At 51.9% G+C, this 22,585-nt stretch overlaps 11 protein-coding genes and 2 non-coding genes across 13 annotated transcripts; 5 read left to right on the top strand and 8 right to left on the bottom strand.

The window, feature by feature from the left end:
- Window positions 1-807: 807 nt before the first annotated feature.
- BO95DRAFT_461866 (uncharacterized protein) lies at window positions 808-2,035 on the top strand (the record flags this gene model as incomplete). The annotated part of the gene is made up of 3 exons (XM_025588863.1): window positions 808-996; window positions 1,053-1,158; window positions 1,230-2,035. 3 exons carry the CDS (start codon window positions 808-810, stop codon window positions 2,033-2,035), a joined length of 1,101 nt encoding a protein of 366 aa, XP_025444321.1.
- Window positions 2,036-2,663: 628 nt separating this feature from the next.
- Window positions 2,664-2,735, bottom strand: BO95DRAFT_t94. The gene has a single exon. It is a non-coding gene; the product is annotated as a tRNA-Ala (tRNA).
- A 530-nt stretch (window positions 2,736-3,265) lies between these two features.
- BO95DRAFT_461865 (uncharacterized protein) lies at window positions 3,266-4,030 on the bottom strand (the record flags this gene model as incomplete). The annotated part of the gene is made up of 1 exon (XM_025588862.1): window positions 3,266-4,030. One exon carries the CDS (start codon window positions 4,028-4,030, stop codon window positions 3,266-3,268), a length of 765 nt encoding a protein of 254 aa, XP_025444320.1.
- Window positions 4,031-4,509: 479 nt separating this feature from the next.
- Window positions 4,510-6,608, bottom strand: BO95DRAFT_472217 (uncharacterized protein; the record flags this gene model as incomplete). The annotated part of the gene is made up of 5 exons (XM_025589641.1): window positions 4,510-5,165; window positions 5,224-5,447; window positions 5,503-5,943; window positions 6,004-6,291; window positions 6,352-6,608. 5 exons carry the CDS (start codon window positions 6,606-6,608, stop codon window positions 4,510-4,512), a joined length of 1,866 nt encoding a protein of 621 aa, XP_025444319.1.
- Window positions 6,609-7,018: 410 nt separating this feature from the next.
- Window positions 7,019-8,728, bottom strand: BO95DRAFT_492019 (MFS general substrate transporter; the record flags this gene model as incomplete). Its single annotated transcript, XM_025590681.1, has 4 exons — window positions 7,019-7,191; window positions 7,254-7,418; window positions 7,530-8,049; window positions 8,096-8,728. The coding sequence occupies 4 exons, from the start codon at window positions 8,726-8,728 to the stop codon at window positions 7,019-7,021; spliced, it is 1,491 nt and encodes a 496-aa protein (XP_025444318.1).
- Window positions 8,729-9,096: 368 nt separating this feature from the next.
- Window positions 9,097-10,430, top strand: BO95DRAFT_492016 (PQQ repeat-containing protein). Its single transcript, XM_025590680.1, has one exon. The coding sequence runs from the start codon at window positions 9,128-9,130 to the stop codon at window positions 10,313-10,315; it is 1,188 nt and encodes a 395-aa protein (XP_025444317.1). The 5' UTR covers window positions 9,097-9,127; the 3' UTR covers window positions 10,316-10,430.
- Window positions 10,431-10,566: 136 nt separating this feature from the next.
- BO95DRAFT_480721 (uncharacterized protein) lies at window positions 10,567-11,798 on the bottom strand. Its single transcript, XM_025590153.1, has 2 exons — window positions 11,357-11,798; window positions 10,567-11,290 (listed from the first exon to the last, which is right to left on the bottom strand). Exons 1-2 carry the CDS (start codon window positions 11,479-11,481, stop codon window positions 10,948-10,950), a joined length of 468 nt encoding a protein of 155 aa, XP_025444316.1. The 5' UTR covers window positions 11,482-11,798; the 3' UTR covers window positions 10,567-10,947.
- Window positions 11,799-12,920: 1,122 nt separating this feature from the next.
- On the top strand, window positions 12,921-12,993 carry BO95DRAFT_t95. Its single transcript has one exon. It is a non-coding gene; the product is annotated as a tRNA-Thr (tRNA).
- A 405-nt stretch (window positions 12,994-13,398) lies between these two features.
- BO95DRAFT_409740 (uncharacterized protein) lies at window positions 13,399-14,787 on the top strand (the record flags this gene model as incomplete). Its single annotated transcript, XM_025584150.1, has 3 exons — window positions 13,399-13,621; window positions 13,971-14,226; window positions 14,296-14,787. The coding sequence occupies exons 1-3, from the start codon at window positions 13,440-13,442 to the stop codon at window positions 14,785-14,787; spliced, it is 930 nt and encodes a 309-aa protein (XP_025444315.1). The 5' UTR covers window positions 13,399-13,439.
- A 426-nt stretch (window positions 14,788-15,213) lies between these two features.
- Window positions 15,214-15,746, top strand: BO95DRAFT_461859 (uncharacterized protein; the record flags this gene model as incomplete). Its single annotated transcript, XM_025588861.1, has 2 exons — window positions 15,214-15,581; window positions 15,656-15,746. The coding sequence occupies 2 exons, from the start codon at window positions 15,214-15,216 to the stop codon at window positions 15,744-15,746; spliced, it is 459 nt and encodes a 152-aa protein (XP_025444314.1).
- A 22-nt stretch (window positions 15,747-15,768) lies between these two features.
- Window positions 15,769-16,684, bottom strand: BO95DRAFT_441039 (uncharacterized protein). Its single transcript, XM_025586097.1, has one exon. It carries the CDS (start codon window positions 16,617-16,619, stop codon window positions 15,972-15,974), a length of 648 nt encoding a protein of 215 aa, XP_025444313.1. The 5' UTR covers window positions 16,620-16,684; the 3' UTR covers window positions 15,769-15,971.
- A 547-nt stretch (window positions 16,685-17,231) lies between these two features.
- Window positions 17,232-19,467, bottom strand: BO95DRAFT_358449 (amino acid transporter; the record flags this gene model as incomplete). Its single annotated transcript, XM_025582408.1, has 10 exons — window positions 17,232-17,498; window positions 17,576-17,712; window positions 17,777-17,847; window positions 17,913-17,996; window positions 18,072-18,242; window positions 18,328-18,558; window positions 18,634-18,739; window positions 18,811-19,092; window positions 19,161-19,234; window positions 19,313-19,467. 10 exons carry the CDS (start codon window positions 19,465-19,467, stop codon window positions 17,232-17,234), a joined length of 1,578 nt encoding a protein of 525 aa, XP_025444312.1.
- Window positions 19,468-19,969: 502 nt separating this feature from the next.
- BO95DRAFT_441038 (Zn(II)2Cys6 transcription factor) lies at window positions 19,970-22,124 on the bottom strand. The gene is made up of 5 exons (XM_025586096.1): window positions 22,025-22,124; window positions 21,420-21,953; window positions 21,079-21,350; window positions 20,816-21,029; window positions 19,970-20,737 (listed from the first exon to the last, which is right to left on the bottom strand). Exons 1-5 carry the CDS (start codon window positions 22,071-22,073, stop codon window positions 20,103-20,105), a joined length of 1,704 nt encoding a protein of 567 aa, XP_025444311.1. The 5' UTR covers window positions 22,074-22,124; the 3' UTR covers window positions 19,970-20,102.
- Window positions 22,125-22,585: the final 461 nt, after the last annotated feature.

Genomic DNA, 22,585 nt, shown 5'->3' with positions numbered 1-22,585 from the left:
ACGGAAAAAGCGGGGAAGGGGCGGAGGGCGAGGCTTAGGGGCGAGAGAACTGCTACGCTCGCTTACCCCTTCACCTACTTCGAGGCGACAAGCATTGAGCATTCTCTCGCCGTCGTCGCAATTGCCAGACGTAGGTCAAGACTCCGCTCTTGGCTTCTATGGTGTGTTCCTCAATATTGTAGCTTTCTCGAACCTTGGAGGGCACTGAGCTTTCCGACTCGGTGAATGGTCTGCGTTGGCAGACTTTCGCTCTTTCGCCTTTTGTCCGGTTCATTTAATGGAAAGCTGACAACATAAGATTCTTGAATCGCTCTAATGTGCATCATGGTCCCTGTTAAATGGGGCTTGGCGAACATTTCGAAAGCGTTCACTTCAGATTGATCACCGCAGTGACCCAGTTGACAATGACTTGTACGTTGGATGGCGGAGTGGTTGTGGACAGGTGATCCAGATGTGAAAGAGATGGCAACTAGGAAGAATATGAGAATATAAGGCTGGGAAGAGAGTTGTGGTTCCAGGAAGATAAACAGGAGGTCGACAAAATAGTAGGTAGCAGGAGATGAAGAAGTGAAAAGCCGACTGACAGAGAACACAAGAGATCGGTGCCTGAGTTTGGACCACTTTGGCATGACTAGAACTCAAGTGAATGACAGCGACCAAGCTCCTGTCTCCTAACAGGTTTCACACATTAACTTCTTTGTTATTTCCTTTACACCTCATCACCTTCTTTCACCTTTCACTCTCTGGTTTCCCACGCTCCCCTTACTTCCTCCTAATCTGACCAACTATACCTCGATATCCGTCAAGATGGCCTTCAAACGTAAAGTGTCTATTGACCACATGGACACAGTCAACGACCTCGTCTACAAGAAAGCTAAGATGGGAGAGTACACCGACTTCGCCCTGGAGTGTGACGGTGTCGAAATCCCTGTCCATAAAGTGATCGTCTGTTCTCAGATAAAGGCATTCGCAGCTGCTTGCGCCGGAGGCTTCAAGGTCTTATTTCAATCGCCCAATTAAACCGATATACAGAGAAAGCTAACTCTAACAAGGAGGGCTGTTCCGGCGTCTATCGAATTGACGAGTTCCCACTATCCTCGATCCGCCATCTGGTACAGTTTCTCTACACCGGAGACTATGGCCTTCCAAACGACGCCGGTATGTTCTCACAAGGTTAACTTTGACTTCCTTGCTGAGAATCAGGCTAATTGCAAATGTTTGTGTGGCAGACAAGTCTCCCTCGGACCCGGACCTCGTGCTGCCTCCCTCTCTTTCCCTCTCCCCCTCCTCCTCTTCCTCTTCCTCCTCCTCCTCCGCCGCCGCTACTACTGCTGCTATTACTACCGCTGCCGTCACCGAGGATCTCTCGAAGAACCTTGTTGCACATATCCATATGGCCGAGATCGCGGATTACTTCAACGTGCCGGGACTCAAAGAACTCGTTCACAAGAAGGTTGACGAGACGCTGCAACTGCCGTGGTCCCCGGAGGGCTTCGCTGATGCGGTGACGATGGCTTTCAACATTGGCGATAATGGCGTACTGCGCGACAGGCTTGCAGCGACCGTCGCCGACCATCTCGACGATTTTCTAGGGACTGACAGTCGCATGGATCTCTTCACGCACGATGCGTCCTTCCAAGTCCTGCGACGCTTGAACGAACAACTTAAAGAGTCGGAGAGACGGACAAAGGGATTGCAGAGACAACCCAAGAGGTCGCTTGAGCTACAACGCTTGAACGAAAAACTAAAAGAGTCGGAGAGACGGACAAAGGAATTGCAGAGACAACCCAAGAAGTCGCCTGAGCTACAACGCTTGAACGAAAAACTAAAAGAGTCGGAGAGACGGACAAAGGAATTGCAGAGACAACCCAAGAAGTCGCCTGAGCTACAACGCTTGAACGAAAAACTAAAAGAGTCGGAGAGACGGACAAAGGAATTGCAGAGACAACCCAAGAAATCGCTTGAGTTACAAACACGCCTCGCACAGCAATTGGGAAGCGAGCGTGAGTTAAGCAATGGTATCATTCTGTCGTGACCCATTACCAATCCGGTTTTAATGTCGAAATCACCAGCACTTGCCTGAAGTGTCGGGCTGTTACAACCAAAAACTACCATCCTGGCGGCTTCAACATCGCGTGTAATTGCCGTGCCGCATTGAATCAATGATCGATGGTCCCAGTATCCTCAGGTAGGGATGACGGTCTGGAAGATGAGGTTGCTATTCTATAATTGTAGACACGTTGCTTGATAACAGGTGGCGAGCTTACAGGGCTGTATTTGAATGGTAAAGGGGTTTCGCACATTCATAAATTGCTGGTGTATTTTGGGGAAGGATATCTGGATTATAGTGGGCAGCCGAACACAACCAAATGAAACAGCATTTTTGCTGCGTGCAATCTTGGATATTATGATTTCCGATGTCGTTAAAGACGGATTTGTACATCAGTGAAGTGGAGGTTTTTCTTTACTGATTCATAAAGCTACTGGCGCATCCTCCAGCAACTGGTAAGTTATCTGGGCGTAAGAATCTCTGCGGCAGATCTGATCGCCCTTCTCTAAAGTTAGTAGATCACGCCAGAGCGCGCAGACCCACCACCCGCCTCAGCATCTGACCACAGATCTTCTCCAGCTAACGGTAATAGCAACCAAAAAGACAAAAATGATGGAGCTGCGGGGAATCGAACCCCGGACCTCTCCCATGCTAAGGGAATATTATACCACTAAACCACAGCCCCAATAGATGGTTGAGGATAGGAAATTTGGCCTAGTAAGCGAGACTAAAACCAAGAACAGATAAAGATAATGGGATCTATTTGGAGAGGCCGGGGGCAGAACTGAGCCACATTGGAAGGAATGGTGTGCGAATTGATCTTGTGATAGTGTTTTCTCATTGTTCTTGCAATGGGTGGATCTCTGCTCGAGTGACTGGAGTCGGCAAATATTTTGAAATATTTATAATCATAGTGTGGTGTACTGTTCGAACTCAAAAGGTGAATTGACTCAGCGAGATTATATGTGGTGCTAAATATCCATTTTTTGATGACTTTGTACTCTGTCTTTTCCTGCCTATTTTTTCAAGCCGCCTTTTTTTTTTTTTTTTTTTTTTTTTTTTTTTTTTTTCAGACTGCTAGACGAAATAAGAAAGTATCGATAGACGTACTAATATCGTGGTCCACGGACGTGCGCAGCCGCCGACAATGTAATTCGTGATATGTCGGCAGAAATACTACAGGACAGTATCTACACAGCCAGGAACTCGACTCACCTATTTGTCCACCTGCATGGCTTCGTCCTCGATGCTATCGACCACGTCGAGGTCCATGAGCTCTACCTGCTCCGCTAGTGACGCAACGGAGCCATCAGCGGCCTCACCTTCAGCCACCGCGGAGGACGGCTCGGGCTCGGTCTTGTCGCCCCGCCGCGGATCCCCAAAGTGAACGACCTTCTTATGCTGGACCAGCAACTTGGCCGAGACGAAGCCCCGCCCCGGCTCGCAGAGATCACACAGGTAGTCCAGGATCTCCACGTGCGCCGAGGAATGGTGCCGATAGAAGTCTTCAAAGGTATCGAAGGGACCCTGCCCGCAGATGCCGCCCGTGACCCGGTCCTTCCACTTACAGAGGTACTGGCGCGTGGCCGCTCGAAAGTTAAAGGTATACATGCCGTCGGTGAAGGGGAGGCCGCGCCGCGGGGAGCCGCCGGGGCCCGGGCGCCGCGCGGCCTCCTCGGCCTGCTGCTCCAGCATGGCGAGCGTCGCCCACGGGCGGCCGCAGTGCGGGCATCCGTACGCCAGCGGCTCGCCCCGGTTCGCCGCCCGCACCCGCAGCACGTCGATGCACGTGTGGTGGTACGTGTGCCGGCACGCCCAGCATTCACACAGCGCTCCTTGGTGCTCGCTTCGCCCCGTCTGGCACAGATCGCAGGTGCCGGCGTCGCCGCGCACGTCCTCCAGCAGCACTTGGTGCTTCTTCAGCTCTTCGTACTTGGCGTACGCGTGCTTGCGGAGGTCGGTGTGCCATGTGGGAGCCATCGTTGCTAGTGTTTGCCAGTGGTTGGTCGAGGTAAAGGTCACTTGTGAGTTGGTAGTTCGTGTGGGGTTGGGTTTGGATTGGATGGGGTGAGGTGGATTTATGTCCTGCGCTTATATACTTGGTACATAGTATTGATGTCGCCAGTGCTCAGGTGAAGCCTTTCATACAATGCCACTTGTTACAGAGGATCGCCTCGGATGTTGTGGAACAGAAAGAGTATGAGCGACAGGATTAGCCCTAACTTAGGGAGAAGTACCTTTTATTCCTGATCCCGCAGTCATCCACCAGTAAAGCAAACAAAGCGAAAAGGAGACTGCGTCAAATTTCTCAACCTCGAACTCTAGCAGACGCGACTCTCCGCTTCCTTTCTCCAAGATACACGGAGTTAGGGCTGGAGCGGGAGGAAATTCTCCTACATTTCACCTAGAGAAGCCTACCCCACTCATTGGAATGCCCATACACACGACGAAAGAGCCGCCTACGTCGACGAATACAGCTCCCCCTCCCACTGCGGCCACGACACCTCTGCCCCGCCCAGCCCCATGTCGAAAAGCTCCAGCCCGATGAACCCGGGATACTCCAGCGCCGGAACGTCATCCGAGAACAACCTGTCGTCGAGAAGCGGTTGCGCCAAGTCGGCGTCCTCCTTCTCCTCTCCTCCCCCTCTCCTGGCGGTGATTGACGCCAGCACTCGCGAATGCGGTCGCAATTTGGCGAACCGCGCAAACACAATATCGCCCAGCATATATGCGGCGTGGCATGTTGGAAGCCCAATCGACCGCAGCCAGTCGACGAGCTGCACCACCAGACCATCCAGCGCGTTCAGATCGTGGCCCGTGGCGCGCAGGTTCGCCTCGTAGGTGTGCACGAGGCGACAGAGGGTGAGCGCCGCGAATGTGACGAGGTGGTAGATCTGGTCCGTCAGATGGCGGGTCCGGTCGTCCGTGGTGTCGATCGCGAGGTCGATGATGTTCTTCGCGTGGGACAGCATTCCGGCGACGAGGGATGCGCTGCTGCTGCTGCTGCTGGCCATGTTGTCTAATGACTCTTGAGATGAGGATTTCAGGCGGTTGCTGTAGGCGAGGAGATGCGCGAAGTGAAAGCCCATGCGCAGAAACTGGGAGCGAGGTTGCGCTGAAAGCATGGTCAGGAGCCGCAGGTGCGAGTAAACAAGGGGAAGGACAGCAGATACCAAACAGTACGAGGAACTCTTGCTGCCAATTCGCTAGAGCGCGTTTCACGGCTTCGAGATCCGGATGCGATCCGCAACACTTGCGGTAGATGATCCAGTACAGCTTGACCTCGGCGATCATTCGCGCTTCGTAGTTGGTGATGCTGTCCATTTGCATCAATCGTGCGCAGCGCTCGATGTCGACGTCGGTCAGTTGAGCCTGGCGGCGGGTGCCTACGCAGTATCTGAGAGATAGGTCAGTAAGGTAGAATTGTGAAAGCGACAAGGGGAAGGACGTGCTGTAAGTGAGCCAGGCATAGGTGATTCCAAAGACACCATGCATCGACATGTTTCTGTACGGTCGGAAGAGCTGCGTCGGGTCGCATGACTTCCACAAAGTCCGGGCTGATCAATGCCTGCTGCAAAGCATAGCCGGTCAAAAGCCAGCTGTCAACACTCAGCGGCACTTGGCCGATGGTCGTCGACCACAGGCTCAGAATCAGAACCGCCTGGAAGAATGGCGTCGTCTGGGGGACCATGAGTAAGGAGGAGGTGACAAGGCGTTTTGCTTCTCGGAACAACTGAGGCGCGAGTCTGTCCGCAAGGTCTGGTGTGGTGTGTCTGACTGCAATTAACAATACACTGCATGTAAGAAGCGACGACCGTCTGATTCGCGAGAGAAGGGCCGGTGTTGAGAGATCCTCTGGAAACTTCACCCATCTGCCGTAGTGGGTATGGAATCTGGGGGCTTAGTGTAAGCTAGCGGTGCCAGTTGAGGTATGATTGGGGACGCACACTCACAGTTCGACCAATGAGTGGGCGATAGACGATGAAACTAGCCCTGAAGATATCGGGTCGGCATACACTTCAGGACGAGCGTCGTTCTGCTCCGGTGAGCGTACGCCAGCGTCTAAGGCAGCCTCCCTAATGAGGAGCACAGGAGCTGGTTCATGCTCAATGATACCTTGTTCTGTCCTCCTCGGAGGGGTTTCCTCGTTGAACCGGCTAGCTAGGGCATCGATCTTGGCATCCAGACGGTCAACCAAACTCTCTACCGTTCTTTCCAGTCTGGCGATTCTGTGCTTATGGCTGTTAGCTCAGGACTATTCTCAATATCAGAAAAACAACATCTGCAGGAAGAGATAGCACCGCTCATCAACCGCACTCCGCTGATTAACCTCGGAAGCGACGGTGCTTGTGTTCTGAGTATGTTCCGACCGGCAATGAGTTGACGGGCTCGACCTGCAATTAGGGCTCGTCGGCTCGGGATCCAGCGAGCAAGGCTGCGCTAGCGTCGCGCAGCGAAGACAGCCGCTGCCGGGACCTTGCGATGGATAGCATCGTGTTTTGTTCTTGCGGCACGACGTACACGCCTTCGAGGCCCTAGCTGACCGTACAGGAGGCATGGTTCGGCCAAGTTTGAAGACAGTGCGGTCGTCGGGGGCATAAGGTAGCTTACACTGGAAAAGCTGATGGAGTGCTTATCTTATCGGGGAGTGGGCCAATGGCGAACTTTAGCGTAGAATGGGGTGATATCAGGTCCACGAATGTGGTTTAGCGGCATTGATAAGGTACGCGAAGTTACCTTGCAACTGTATCCGTACCTTGGCAGTTGTAGCATATCTTGTGCACTTCACTATGGCTACGAGGGGTTAACCAGCACAAAGAGCCGCAAGTGAGTCTAGCCAGCTAGCTCTACAAAATAATGTAAATCACTACATAGATCAAGTGCCAAGCCATGACTAATTGTCTAGTATTCCAACAACTGATTGCCGGGTAACTACATCCCCCAGTTGTCCGCTCTGTATCACTTTTCTCATGGTTGATCCTCCTTTCGACTTGCATCGTAAAACCCCGCCTGCTCTCTTTCAGCTAAATGATCTTCCTGATCGAACACGCGGTAGAGCACTTTCCAAACCAAAATGATGACGGCGGCTCCAATGGCACAAGAGGCGGCAATGATAAGCCCACGGGTATACCGCGGTGCATCTTTTGGTTTTGTTAGCCTTGAGCAACCATAAAAGAGCCACAAACGAGTAACTACAACATACCTTGTGTTCGAAACAACTGATTGCCTGGCAGATTCGCCAGCTGAATACTCATGACATACGCCGCCAGCGCCACTGGCCGCTTCCGCTCCGGCATCTTCGTCGTCAGCCAGGCGGCGCTGATCGCTTGGGCGCAGCCCATCCCCATTTGGGTCCACACGACTCCCCCTGGTGCTTACTATCAATGTCTATCATAGATGAAAAAATTAAAACTAGGAAGGGAAAAAGAAGAAAGTATATCAACAAGAAACAGGAGCACCGAGTGGGAAACACACATACCATAGAGCAACCATTTCCCACTCGAATCCGGCGCCAACGCCAACCACAACAACCCCGCCGCACCCCAGAGGTATCCGACGGCAATGTGGACCCCACGCTCCTGCGACCGGTCGCTGCTAAGTGCCAATGCAACAGACAAGAGTAATGCGCCGGCGCTGCCGACAGAGTTGAGGCCGTTGGCTTGCAGACTGGTAAAGCCGAGACTCTTAATGATAGAGGGCGCGTAGGTGTTCATTGGTGAGATCATCAACATCGACAAGAAAGCGGCGGCCAGGTGTCCGTAGAGGCGCCAGTCGGTGAAGGTGCTGCACACGTCAGAGAGTGTGATAGACTGCCGCTGATGACGCCCTTGTGATCGGTGTGCCTTGGTGCGGTCGCCGTTGAGCACCCGGGTTATCAGGATAGAGGCCTCGCGGGGGGTGAAGATGTTATATGATCGGCGGAAGAAGGTCTTGGGGCGGATGGGGCTGTGTGGGAGGTACAGATACGCCACAATACCGAGAAAGCAGGTAAGGAGGCCCTCTGCTTGTTTGTCAGTTGGATTGTGTGGGAAGTCGATCTCGAACGAAGAACTCACCGATCAAGAAAAGCCACTGCCATCCCTGAAGCCCGTGTCGACCGCCTAATGAGAGAAGTCCGATGGACAGAGGGCCACCAAGAATGCCAGCAAAGCTATTTGAGGCCCAGAATATCGCGTATCGCAGCGCAAGCTCCTGGTGGGTATAGTACTGGGAGATGTAGAGGGCGAACCCGGGGATATACCCGCCTTCGAGGGCTCCGATGAAGAATCGGGCGGCGATCAGCCCCGACGCACTCTTGATGAAGATCTGGGACCATGTGGCGACGCCCCAGACGAACATGTTAATAGGCAAGAATCTTTCGGGGCCTATGTATCGACTGATTACGTTGAAAGGCAACCCGGTAATGATGAAGCCCACGGTGAACAGGGTCTGGGCCATATTGATCGCCGAGTTGCTCACATGAATATCAGCCCGCAGCGTATCTGTCAAAGCATTTCCGATGTTTGTGCGGTCGAACTGCAAAAAGCAGAAGCAGACCACGATGAAAGGTAGAATGCACAAGTCGACCTTCATCTTGGCCTTGCGGGTCTCACCAGCTGTGGGTTGGAGGTCCGGGTCATACCCCGGGATGTTGATAAGGTCATCGATGTGTCCGTCTGGCTCAGGCACTACCGACATTGACTTGGTTGAAGCAGTCATATTGGCGTTGTATATCAGGTGGGAGATAGCAAGGCTTCCCAACATGCTTCGGATGAAATCCCTCCATTTTTATCCTTTACTGGTTGTCCAGCACTGATTCGATACCTGCACCGGATAGGTTGGTAGATGAGGTGATAAAGCCATGTTCTGATATCAGAATAAGTGTCACTGTAGCAGAAGTGCGACGGGATCCGATGCCGGCGGGATGCCGCCGGCAAGCCGCCGGCCCGCGGCATCTCGTTTGCACAGGCACATAACAGAGTCAACCCCTGCCACTTTCATTTAAGACGTCGAATTTTATTTTTTTTCGGCCTTGGCTGGTGTATACCACTGCTTTTATCAAGATACTTCCACAGCCTCATCCTTTCTTTCCCTGCAATGGAGCAAAACACCCTGAAGAGACGAGGCGTTGGTCTCATTGGAGTCGACAAGCAACGATCCTTCGGAGGTTACACACTCTTCTGCCCTCTCACCAGCGACCGAGCACACCTCATCGACATCGATGGCAAAGAAGTACACACCTGGAAGCTCCCTGGTCGAATCGGCCGACACGCGCGAATCCTCGCCAACGGCAACCTGGCCGTTAACACGCTTCGCCCCTTCCCAAACCAGACCACACACGAGGGCGGGTCATTCCCCTTCCCCTTCTTCAACAAGTACGGCGGGGGCATCATGAGCGAGCTCGACCCCGAGGGCACCATCGTGCGCCAATCCACCGACCCCCTCGCCCACCACGACCAATATCACTACGGCGACGGGCGTCTGCTCTACACGAGCCTGGAACTGCTGTCCGCCACGCAAGCGGCACAGGTGCTCGGCGGCGTTCCCGGCAGCGAGATTGACGGCCGCACGTATGCGGACACAATCAACGAAGTCAACGCGACGGGCCAGCTCGTGTGGCAATGGAAGGTCTCGGAGCACCTGCTGCCCCGCGCGGCGGAGTTCCCCCTGCAACCGCACTACACCCGCGAGCACTACCCGCTCATCAACTCCGTCCTGCCCCTGCGCGACGGGCGGCACATTCTGGCCTCGCTACGCTCCGTGTCCGCGGTGATCATCATCGACAAGGCCACCGGCGCCATCGTCTGGCACCTGGGCTCCGAGACCCTGGCGCAGCAGCACAACGCCACCGAGCTGGACAACGGCAACATCCTCATCTTCGACAACGGGGCCTTCCGCACCGGCGAGTCGATCACCTACTCCCGCGCCATCGAGGTCGACCGTGCCACGAAGCAGATCGTCTGGGAGTACCGCGATCGCTCGCAGCCCATCGCCTTCTTCACGCCGTTCATGGGCAGTGCCCAGCGGTTGGGGAACGGGAACACGCTGCTGTGCGAGAGTGCCTTTGGGCGGGTATTTGAGGTCACGCGCGAGGGCGAGATCTGCTGGGAGTATGTTAACCCCCACTTCGCGCCGTATCCCGATGAGGTGACGGCGCGGTTGTTTCCGGGGGAGTCTAATGCCTTGTTCCGGGCGTATCGGTACGGCTTGGAGGAGATTCCGTGGTGGTTGAGGGCGAAGCTTGAGGGAAGCTTAGATAGCGGCGACTGGAAAGGGGAACCATAAACAGCGAACCGGAGCCTTGTTTTATACCATTGCCATCTGTTTGCCTAGGCGATTTAATGATAGCCAAAAAAGAAAAAAAGAAAGGGAAGTATAACATCAATTCATACCAACCCCAAACAGAAATGTCATTGATCAATGAATGATAGTCATGCCTTTACCCTGATCACAAACGGCGTTTGTTTCGCCGTTGGCTGTGCTTACAGGGCCTCCTCCATCTATAATCCAGAAGGCATGCGGTCGCTCTGGTTTCTGGAACAAAAAGTTTATTTCTAAGGAAGCCTATAAGAAAACGATGTGTGGAAGAAAGGAGAGGAGCCTTTCTGCGTCACTATATACTCAACACTCGAACAACATGCACATTGGGCGCCAATAGATGGGATGATTAGGGTTGAGCACCACACGGTCTTTATCCGCAGTGGCACTATTGGTGCTTCCTCTCTTCCAACAGTTCTGTACAATCCTGTCCAGTAACCATAATGCACGTTCAACTTCAGAAGAGCCGGTTGGGTGTGTACCTAGATATGACTGGTGAATGATCGACAGGCAGGCCTATATACAGTATATTCTCAACGCGGAAGATCCGATCTTGTTCAACATTCCGTGGCACTCTACTTGTCAATCCACAGCCACATCTAACAGTCACTCAGGACCACATCATCAAACAGGATATGCGCGGGGACCTCCTTCCCAGCGTCAATGCAGGAGCCGACGAAGTGCAGGGTCAAATCCCGCGCCGGGGGCTGGATGGATCCAGTCAGTTGGATCCACTCGCCGGCGTGCCAGATCAAGTCGGAGGTGATCGCACCCGCCTCGGGGTCCTCGCCGAGATAAGCGCTCACTTCGCAGTGACCCGTGCTGGGGATGGGATCGGCCACGCGGACCCAAAGGGTTAGGTCGTGCTCGTTCTCGTCATCGAGCCAGTACAGGTCCTGTGCGACGGAGACTTGGGGTACCTTGGCTGTGCCAGTGACATCGCTGGGGGTTATGAAGTGTTAGAATTGAATAGAACGAACTTCAGGGGTGGGAGAGAGGGATTGTTACAGGTAGTAGTTTCCGGCGTGCGCGATAGTGCCCTGCACGATGTTGGCGACGTTACCGGTGGAGGCGTACCATCCATCGAGAGCGCCGGTCTCAAAACTCGGGTTGTTGATGACGTTGCAAGGCATTGTGTCTGCGTTGAGATTGTTTGAGAGGTTTGCTGGGTACTTGTTCTGCTGTTGAGGCTTGAGTTGATGGTAGTTAGATTAGGGGGGAGGGGGAGCAGGGCTTTATATAAGATGCAAGATACACCGACGCCTAAGTTATGTTATATAATATGCTAAAGCATCATGACCTCTGGCAAAAGATGTACTGCACAGGATTGGCGTTGGTTGGTCAAGTCTCATGTCTAACGTCTAAGCCCCCAAAAGATCTCCATCTTGTTGCTCGGATGTTCGCCAATGATCTACCCATGTTGGTTTCTGCATCAGCACTAAGCTACTGTGTAGAGATCACCTAGGACGAAGGAGTTTACGTCGTTTCCGAAAGTGGTAAGAATCGAGTTTTCTAGCAGATGAAAGATGGTTGCCTGACGAGCGGAGCCAACTCACTCGCCAAGAAGATAAGATGGACCCGACTCCACCATCTCCACAATTCTCCGGAGACCCTTCCCCAGTGGGTCTAGATTGCCAGGCATCAATCAAAAACCACGATGGTAACTCGATCCTTCGGCAATGACTATCCGTCGAGATGGGTTCTCTGTTGCTCGATATATGACAGTGTAGTAAGTTACTGCAAGGCAGCACCTTTTTCACCTGTGACCCGTAACGTTGAGGGTTATATCCGCATGTCGATTCTTGTTCAGTTGTTGAACGGATCTGCCACTCGTTCCTCCTACTTGGTAATCAGTCGATTAGAGACTTGGGAAGATGCTGACATGGTTTAGAGTTTGTATGTGAGGTACTGTAGAATGAATAGCAGAAACCTTGGCATTGACCATACAGGACAAGCCAGAATTCGGTGAAGCCACGACGAGAGCCCCTACCCCGTAAGAAGAACACAAATCCAGGCGCATAAAGTGAACTATTGCTGTAGTATCCAGCCATGTCTCGAAGGCCCTTTGTGAATTATCTCATACTCGTATTTGGTGCCCTGGTATCAGCATTCACTTGCTGGTGCAGATTCGATCGGTTGACCCCTTTGGCAAAGGTTTTTCAGTGAATACAATCCCCTCCAACTATATTACAGATACAGGATTCATGAGTACCTCCTGTGTTGTGGGTGCTTGTAGATGGTTCGGATTACCTCATAATCGAGCTCGGTGAGAATTGGTTGGGTGTGTCGGCCCGGTGCACAAGACGCAAACTTGACCGTAACCTGAAAAATATATAGATTACCCCACCGCCCCTTCGAAACCACAAGCACAGAAAAAAAAGACGGTATTTCCAAGCCTTCATTTAACTAGTCTTACTAGTAGTTGAACTACGAGACACATAATTTAATCCAAGGAAGTCATGTCATACTGCCGATGCACTTTTAAACCAGCGAGTGGTGTTAAAGGTCAAGTGATATTGCTAAAGCAAATGACGTATATATTACGCTGCGCAAAGCTTACTTCAACAAAGAGGCTCCTATGGCTCAGTTGGTAGAGCGCATGACTAGTAATCATGAGGTCCGCGGTTCGAATCCGCGTGGGAGCACATGTTTCATTTTTTATGTCTTCTTCTCTGTTCCTGTGAACCAATCAAAATGCACCTCACATCAAACTTGTATATTTCTTCTCTTCATGATTTCTTTTTGACTGATACTTGGGCCCAAATGACATCAGACGAAGGCGTGCAAGATGTGCATTTGCTGCAGTTCGTGTTGTATGTGCTCGCCAAGGTCGTTGAGCCAGCCCTGTCGCGTCGGATCCCACATATCGCATGTCACTTGCAAACGTGTCAAACAAACCCGATTACCGATTTGTTCCAGGCAGCCAGCAGTTTCTGCCTGGAATGTTGTGGACGCATAGAGTCAAAGTATGAATCATGTATAAATCTATCCGCCTATTCTTCCCCTTTTATGTCGTTTTTGTCCCTTTTTACATATGAGCCCCCTCGTCAGCGAAACCAAAATAAAATCATACCGCGCTCAAGCAGCAAGAATGGGAGAGTGGGATATCTACTGTGCGATTTGCGGGGCTCCTTTTTCCAGCCGGGTGGATATCGACCCGAAAGGAACCGAGCAAAATCACTACCGCTACGAGATCCTCAAACACTCCAGCTTGAAATGGCTCGATGAAGTCCGTGCCCTGGGGATCAATGCGGACTCACCCGCAACCGATAGGTGCGCTCCCATTGCCTTCCCCTCACCACCACCAAAACGACATGTATTCTTACCGATGCTAGATCATATCTAACTGGTCTCGGTTGTTACTCTGGCATGGTAAGTCTACAATACCCATTCGAGAATCAATCCATTACCGGCTAACCTTCCAGATCAGGGGTGTATAGATGTTGCCATCGGAAATGGTAGCCCCCCCGCCGCCCCCGCCCCCCTCGCCCCCTGGCGACCAAGCTGGCTCCAGCTAATTCATGCTCTCCTCAGACCCCAACCTTGTCATGGAGCGCCCCGATCTGGAGCCTCAAGAGGAGATAAACCTAGTTGCGTAGGGTTACCGCGTTGACTTACCCAGGCCTGCTCTAAAACCCACCAATAGATACCAGGATTATAACGACGAGGAGGCACCGCATGACTTCCCTTTCCATTTCATCTGCTACGAGGATATCCTTCTGCGATGCGTTTGGAAAGTGTCCCGGCAGCTCCAACGCCAAGTGCTCTTCAATGCGTTCGAAGCTCTGCATGATTGGGGCTACGTCAGGCTGAATGTGGACTACGGAGCGCCAAATCCGCCAGAAGGACAATACTGGGAACCCAACAAGGGCGAAGAGGTAAGTTGGAGTCACAGCCAGCCCTGTGTAGGATCGTGCGTCAGAGACTATCGGCTAAGGTTTGTGGAGGTCCTGGTGGTGAATCCGGTCAAGATACCCGAGTTGGATGCTCACATCGGCCGGATCACAAAGTATCGCGGAATGAGTAAGAAGACGGCGGCGAAGGCAGGCCCTCAGCAACATGAAGTCTTCAGTCGATTGCCAATTGAGCTTCGCCATGAGATCTTCAGAGCCCTGCCAGCTGGTTCGATCCTTTCTCTGAAGGCTGCTTCTGCAGCGATGCATGCGACCCCCTTGCCTGCCAGAGTCTGGAGGCGGAAGTTAGAATGCGAGGTGCCGTGGCTGTGGGAACTTGCGGACTGTGACGTTTTCCAATCTCAGGAGGTGGAATCTCGGGCTTCAGAGCTGTTGCTCAACATTGATCGTAGAAGTCGATACACGGCTGAGAATGACGACTATGACTTTGGGTTGGCTAACCGACGGAGGATCTGGGGTGTTTGCGAGCAGATCCGAAGTATATACTTGGAATTGCTCGAAGGTGTGTCCGTGCTGGAAGGGTGATGATGTTGTTGGGGTGGCTTGGCTGAGACAAGGCCCTCAATTCCTCGCTTGGATCCTATGTTTTCTTGGATTGAGCGCATATCCCATTGTTTAGGAGGACTCTAATCTGTTTCAATCGAGGCTGGGAGACGCAGTGGGTGCCCGGGACCCACATGGCGTACAAAAGGGCCCTTAATCCCCGGACCCAAACTCTCAACTGCGTACATCCTTCGGAAAGTGCAGCACGTCTCACTATGGTATCCAGATCATATAAACAGCCTCTCCTGGAGCATGAGCGTGCCGGAAGCTTGTTCGATTCATAGTTACTGGAGAAAACCTCGCCGTTCACTACCGGGATAATTGGTTCATACTGGAACGTGACTATCACTGGAAGAGTAGCATATTCCTCCTCTCGACCGACGAGACCCGAATGTTCTACAATGAAAAATGCATCGGAGAGCTAAAAGGTCATCCCGATCACCAAGACGATGTTTTCCGACACCACCACACCCCGAGGATCCTGAGCAAGTCTATATCTCTGCCGACGGAATACATTTCTACCAGCCCGATACCGGCTTCGTTCTTTATGCCATCAACAGCGGCTCCCGCAATCCCGGGGACACGCACAACTTCAGAGGCAAGCTGGCCTTCCGCGGCTGGTCATACAACTATAGCGCTCGATTCCAGCTGTCTCTCTGCCAGGGCAAGACCCGGATCCGCTCCAAAGAGGCGGCATACCTTGTGGCGGTGATGGGTCTGGCGGATTGCCTGGAGGAAGAATGCCTCGACCATGCCATGCGGAGTGCGTGTGAGACGTGCGAGTAGTATCGGCTAGAGTTCGGGCTGATGATGACGGGGCGTTGATGCTCGTCCCGCTGAGTCTGCCAAGTATGTTTGTCGTGGGGGATGGGGATTGGTACTACGGGATCGATTACCTGAAGGCAAGCTTTTTCGCTGACGGAGTGAGTCAGGACGATTGAGGAGGCGACCGTCTTTCAGTCTGTGGGGTGTGAGGTCTATGATGGGCTATAAAGTGGGTGTTCTCGGCGACTTAATGGTGTAGATCCAAGTGAAGGCTAGTACTTCTCCTACCTGGTCCCCGGCCGGGTGAAACAGTCATATGTACACCAACTGTTACCGCGTCTTGTGATGATTGCCAACAAAACAGAAAGCCATTGAATCGTTTCCCGACCGAAATGCCTCCCTCATTCTACCTTCTTCTCATCAGCCACCGCAGGAGCGGCAATCGGGCCCCCAAGCACCATCCTCAGCGACTTCCAAGCCAGCCGCAAGATATAGAGCCCCAAGGTCGCCAGGTTGACCCACACCAGAAGAACCCAGTAGAGCAGCGCGCGCGGGGGGATCGCCTTGATGATCTGCGTGGGGTCGACCCCGGTCTTGTCCTGGAAATCGGCCATCCCCGCCATCGCCGTGGACTCCAGTTCGCTGACGCCGGTCCCGTTCTTCGCGACGAGGGCATCGTTGTGGATGGCCGTGAAAAAGAAGCCGCCAACGAGCGTTACAATGAACATGCCGAAGCACTTGAAGAGCAATTCGTAGAGCCAGGAGAGGGTGAACAGGAGCAGGATGAGCGCGTTGCGCGGCGAGTGGCGGTGCGCGCTGGTGATGGTTTGCGCGACCGTGGGGGATCCAGCTCCGGCACCATCAGACGGCTGCGATGCGATGAACAGACGGCAGACGAGAAAGGTGAGCAGGCTGGTAGGGACGATCAGGCTGATCAGGCTTTGGTCGGAGTTGAGCGCGTCCAGGGCCGTGAAGGATAAAGCGGTTAAGGTCCACGAGGTCAGGAATAGCACCACGATGGCCTTGGAGATGATTGGAAGAGTGGCCATTTGTGATGGGTGTTGAGATTTCAGGGTGTCGCAGTGGAAGCGACTGGAGATATTATGGAGTGTCTTTCTTTTTCTCTTCTTGTAAAAGGGGTGCGATGTGGCCTTTTATTTTGGTGGGATCGGGTGGTGGCGGGACGCTAAGGGTCCACACAAAGGATGCCTGGAAGACCCTTGCTTGGAGCCTAGACTAGATTGACCTTCAAGTTAGTGCTGTGGACCTAGTGACTTGTTACTACTACTGGCTAAGTTACTAGGTAACTTTCCCTTTCCGCTTTAGACCTGATTTGGTGCCGCCTTTTGCTCCTCCAGGTACTTGCCCGCACTTATTTAATTTGGCATACACGAGCTATATAAAATCACAAAGGAATATATACATACATCACTCTAGTCTAATTAGCATACTTGTGTTTTCAGAAGTCCTTGAACGAGTACAAGAGGCTGAAGAAGAGGTTGCAGAGGAGATGACTTTAAAATTTTCATTTTCAAGGACAACAGGTCAATTGCGTGGGACTGAATTTGACCTACGGCGGATGAGTTACATATATGGCTCACTATTATCATAATCCTGGCAGACTGTCAAGGTACTCGTAGCTCATTTCAGAGCAGCATGTACTATAGTGTGATGGGCGTAATGAATACTCCCTTTCCCAACTCCGGTCGTTTAGTCAACGAAGATGCCTTTTCTTCACCTGCCTCAGGGTCCGGCTCTATCCCGCTCAATGTTGGGACTATCCCGGCCAACACATCGTCATTTGTCGGAGGTGAAAATAATCTGCGCCCTTCAAACATCCACGCAAGTGTCATCGCTAATGCCAAGCAGCCCATCACCAGAGCCGTGTAGTTCATATTGGAAGTGGTCACTGGATGGGACTGAGGGAGCTACACCCATTGTCAATAAATCGGGGCTACTATACAAGGACGTGGTTCTCTGGGATAGTAACGGGTATGAGACTTACGACAGAAACAACGACAACCAGGATCGAGTATAGCGCCGAAATGAGATAGATCGGGGTGGACCAGGCCCCAAAATTCCATCGATCACATTCGGGCAACAGTTGGCCTCTGGTGATAAGAAGAATAAGGGCCGGAGAGCCTGCATAACTTGCCAATTAGCGCCCTTCGTAGGTCGCTAGGGGTTTCCAGAGCCGATGCCATACCGAAGCTGATTATCATACAGGTAACTTGAGAGCCGACGAAAGCGTTGTAGGCGGAGCTGGAAAGGAGATAACTGGACTTTGTGTCAGATCGGGTATCTCACTGCGCGACAGAAAGGCGTCTTCAAATGATACGCACATCAACCCCATAAGAGCGCAAATCAGGGACGGCAGGGTAATCGACCAAAATGGCAGATTGGAGTTTAAGCAGCGCTTGGCGAGCCTAGCCCAGAGTATCATTTGTTAGGGGTCTAATGTCAAGTGACCTTCCTAACCTCAAGAATCCCAAAGAACCTACTGAGCATTCCAAAAAAGGCCACCGTCTCGGGCGAACGCATAGCCCTGTCGGCTCATGGTTACCGCGCTGCCCAACGCCGAGGCGGCATTGTTGATAATCAAAATCAGACAAAACACGATGGTGGCGGCATTACTTCCTGTGCCTGATCGGATGATCTCCAGCACAGGCACCCTGCGTGATCGCCGTTAGCAACGATGTACAGTACATGAAGTGAGTTTTGGGGGTGGATCGGGAAGGACAGAAGAATCCAGCATACCCTGTGGCGCTGCTTGTGATGGCGGACACGTCGGTTATGGAGAATCCCAAGACAATGATCCACACCAGCCCGACGAGGAACTGAGAAAGAACGACAATCATCATTATCCGAGGGAGCAGGACTTTCGGCCGGGGCAATTCCTCTGCGAGGTGGGCTGGTCCATCCAACCCCATCATGGTTCCGAAGCTATTGACCAGCCCGAGTAAAATCGCGAAGCCATGCGAATGGAAGCTTTAGCCAATCGGATTTTAGCAATTCCTGTCCTGGAGTAGGGGCACATGGCAAAACGATGGAGTGCTTGCTTACCCCGTCTCATCGTTGACCTGGGCGAACACAGATCTCGAATCAGCCTTTGGGGCCTTCACCAGTAGAGCGATGGTATAAGCCACAAACCCAAAGGCTGTCGCATAGCCTGTAGACATCACGTTAGTCATAATAACTTTCCCGGGGCTTTACCTAAGCCAGATGACTTGTGGGACTCACAGCCCAGGAGTTCCAACGTTGGAATGCCGCGAACGGCCACGAGATTGAACAGCCAGCATAGGATATTGATGGAGATGTAGACGACGAAGAGCTTCCAGCGAGGCGATATGTCAATTTCGGGGTTACAGAGTTTGACCAGCCCCAGTGTCAAGGTAGCAACAATCGCGCATGCGCCCGCATGGGTGAAGATCCAGCCGAGATAGTTCAACCAGCCAAGAGGATACGCTATTTGGCGGCGGTATTGGAGAGGAATCAGAAAACATGCGTAATGATAGGCGCCGCCTGGTCTTAGATGAGCTGATCTGGAGCTGTGTAGTACATCTATATTAAGGTAACCATGCACTGCTTACCTGCAGTAGAGAACCTTGATGCACACTGGGCAAAGGTCATCACCATGCAGATCACCGCGATATTGGAGCCGATGCTGTCCACATGACGGTCAGATGCGAAAAACGACAGGGCGCCAAACTTTCTCCGGCTGGCTAGGTGGGATTGTACATACAATCCGTAAAGAATGACCGGGACACCGCCGGCCGGTAGCCCTACGACGATGATAAATGACAGAGTTCCAAAGACATTGAGGGTCAGCCACCCTAGACCGATCGCGCTCCAGAGACCAAATATATGGGGAGACTGTGTTTCAGGTTCTAGAGACATAGCGACGGGGGCTTGGTGAGTTCTGTTCGCAGATTTGCTTGACGCTTGAAAGGATCATCACCTTATCTGTCTGCCTTTAAAAAGGAAAGTGCTATTTAGTTCCCTGGCTCACTACACCGAACTGAAAGGAGGCCGACATTCGGTATTGGCATCCTGCTCCCTATCAGAGATGATAAGATATCTTGATAGCATATTAGAGACAAGAAAGGAAAGGTTGAACTATGAGGCCTTTGCCACTGATAAGCAATCTATAAAAGTTCTATCGCAGGCCAATAGACATGAAGATGTCTTGACTTGGCTGGTCCGGGCGCATGTACGTGATTATTTGCTCAACTTACTGAAGATCTTATTTTGATAACTTGACCTGTGAAGTGACAATTTTCATTCATCTGTTCCTACTCGGGCGGCCATTACGTGCATAGGGAGTGAGCTCTATGGTCGGCCTCTGGACTCCTTTTAGATTGATCAGCGTTTTTGCACCGAGATAATGTTTCCTATAAAAGCGTGTTATGGGCGAGGAAAGCTGAAAAATAAGGCAGTTGGGGCCTACAATGAGGCTTTTGAGCTAAGTGTATAAAATGGCTGCAATCCTCTCCATGACAAGACTCACGGAAACATGAGAGATAATCAGCCCATCAAAGTAAAACGTTGATCTCCGCTCCTAGTTCCCTGATAACCTCCCTCCATTGCACTCTACCCTCGTGAGTGGCACTCGTCTGTTGCCATATGGCTCTCAGAATCGATATCACGGAAAGCGGTCCCTGAAATTCTAAAACGGTGTGCATTTCATTCAACTTCGCCTCAAACCTTGAGTGTGCTTGCTCGGTCCGAGCATGCAGGGCAATCATGAACACAGGGAACAAACAAGCCTGGAGCCAAGATAACTTATCCAGCGGCTCCATGGAAGCCTGCACCAAGTCCTTGATCAGATCGTCATTGGGCCCGAGGGCATATATCTCGCTGTACACAAAACACAGCATGCCCACCTTCCAGATGCAATTGAAGTGCTGAATTGAGCTGACGAATTCTTCAGGAACCGTGGATATATTCGGGTGCCATCCCTGGATCCTGTTGACCAAATCCGCGACCCGGGGCATCAACCGCAACATCTCGTCCTTTGATCCGGTAGCGCTGATCCGAGCCACAGCGAGGGAATAATCGGTCGCCTCGCGCAGGAAGAGATGCATCTGGTAGTCGGGTAAGTTGTCCCACCATTGACGCTGATGGGAGGCCATCTCTAGCCCTTCGGTGAAGCTGCCTCGAGATGGTACTATTGCCAGAACGAAAGGCGTGCCGTCAGTCTATCTGCAGTATCAAGTATAAACTAGATTGGTAGGGCGAGACTCACATTCATCGATGCATTTAAGCTCGTTGAGAGTTTCCTCCGGTACCAAGCCTCTAACCAGGGTCTTGCCCATCGTAACTGCCCAGTTGTATTGAAGAAGGACACAATGCAGGCCGGTGAGCGTCTTGGTACTTGTTGAAGCCGAGAAAGCGATTTCCAACAGTCGACGACAGCCTATAAGCTTCGAGCTCCATGTCGCCAATCCGGTACCGATGATCTGTGGAGAGTTAATGCGTTTTCTGCATGACGGGAAGAAGACGGTATACATCAAAGACAACGGAGAGAAGGACAGTTACTCCCAGGCTCCACGCCTCATCTTGGCTTTTCAAGGCCTCGCGGAATGACTCTTGCACTGCCATGCGGTAGGGCTTGATGGCAAACCTGGGTAACCGTCCTTGTTTAGTGAGATGGAGTGCAGACGCTAGCATGATCGATTTCAATAGAGGTTCTGACTCCGTTGCAAGAGCCCCATATATTGTTCGATAGGGATTTTGGTCTTTTTTGACCGGGTACAGTCGCAAAGCAAGGGTCTCCATATCTAGAAAGGAAGAAAAAGGTTACCAAATCTTTCGGCAGATGGAGTCACGAAGGGGGGACTGCGACTCACAGTAGGTAAATAGATACTGGTCAAAAGGATCCTGAGGAATGGGTGGCAGGGCTGTTGACTCATGCATGAATATGAGCGAAGGGTCGAGAGTCGACATCTCCACTGAGTGCGCAGTATCTACAAAGCAGTCTCCTGCTACTTCAGCCACGGTGGGAGGCGTGAGGGCATTACGTTGCGCCTCAGGTTCAGCAGATACAATCCAGTCCAGATCTTCATCCCAGCGCGAATCGAGGTCCAGAAACAGAGAGTCGTCTATCAGCTCAAAAGGCGATTTCGAGTTTTCACCAATTTCCATGCTTTCCAATCCTGATGTGGCGCTCGGTCGTGAGGCCCGCGGAATGACATCCACTTCGTGGTCAGCGGGTCGGTTTCTCTTCATCTTCGACACCATCTGCCCTTTCCGATTGCCACGGGCTGTAAAGTCGGTCAACATAATGCCATACCCTCCGCAGTCGACCCCACGCAGGCGACAGTTCATGCAAGTTGGCTTATGCTCGTCACACTTCTGATGTCGTTTTCGACAAGTCCAGCATCCTAGAACAGTCCGAATGTGTCAAATTGGAGGGAGTTAGGATGAACCGTCAGCATACAGGAAGAGAGCCTACCAGTTCTGGATCTCTTTCTAAGCAGATTATCGTCATGGTTGTTAGGCATAACGGGTGTCTCTCGTGTGCCACTGCAGCGATCTGACAGGCCAGGTTATCGTGATCAGTTGAGCGGGGGAAGAAAGTTGATACCCCGCCTTATCGGTAAAGATGCCCTCTTATAGAAGCTCCGCGGAGCCTGATTAGATAAGGGTGGACTAGCTTCGATCCACTTCATTATTGGATATACAGCACGTCTGACGTGCTCCGTACTTGCTAGTGAATGTATTCAAATTCAAAGATTTGACATGATTTTGGAAACTTTCGGAATTCTATCTCACAAACAGAAAGACAAAAAAAAAGAAGAAAAGTGTTCTGTAGCGATAAAAAGAGAAAAAAAAAAAGGGAAAAATAAGAGCTAAGACAGGGAGAAAAAAAGCTAGAGATTCAAGGCGTACTATAAGAACTTCTTCTCTGGATTTTGCGGAAAATTGGATTCACGTATATAACATATTCCACACTGAAGCCTGGATGAATATCCCGAGTGAACTGTCGATGGGAATAGGGTCAGTCTAACCCGAT

This window comes from Aspergillus brunneoviolaceus (genome assembly GCF_003184695.1).
Source record: "Aspergillus brunneoviolaceus CBS 621.78 unplaced genomic scaffold BO95scaffold_19, whole genome shotgun sequence".
NCBI lineage: Eukaryota > Fungi > Ascomycota > Eurotiomycetes > Eurotiales > Aspergillaceae > Aspergillus > Aspergillus brunneoviolaceus.
This window is presented reverse-complemented; position numbering and strand designations above follow the sequence as displayed.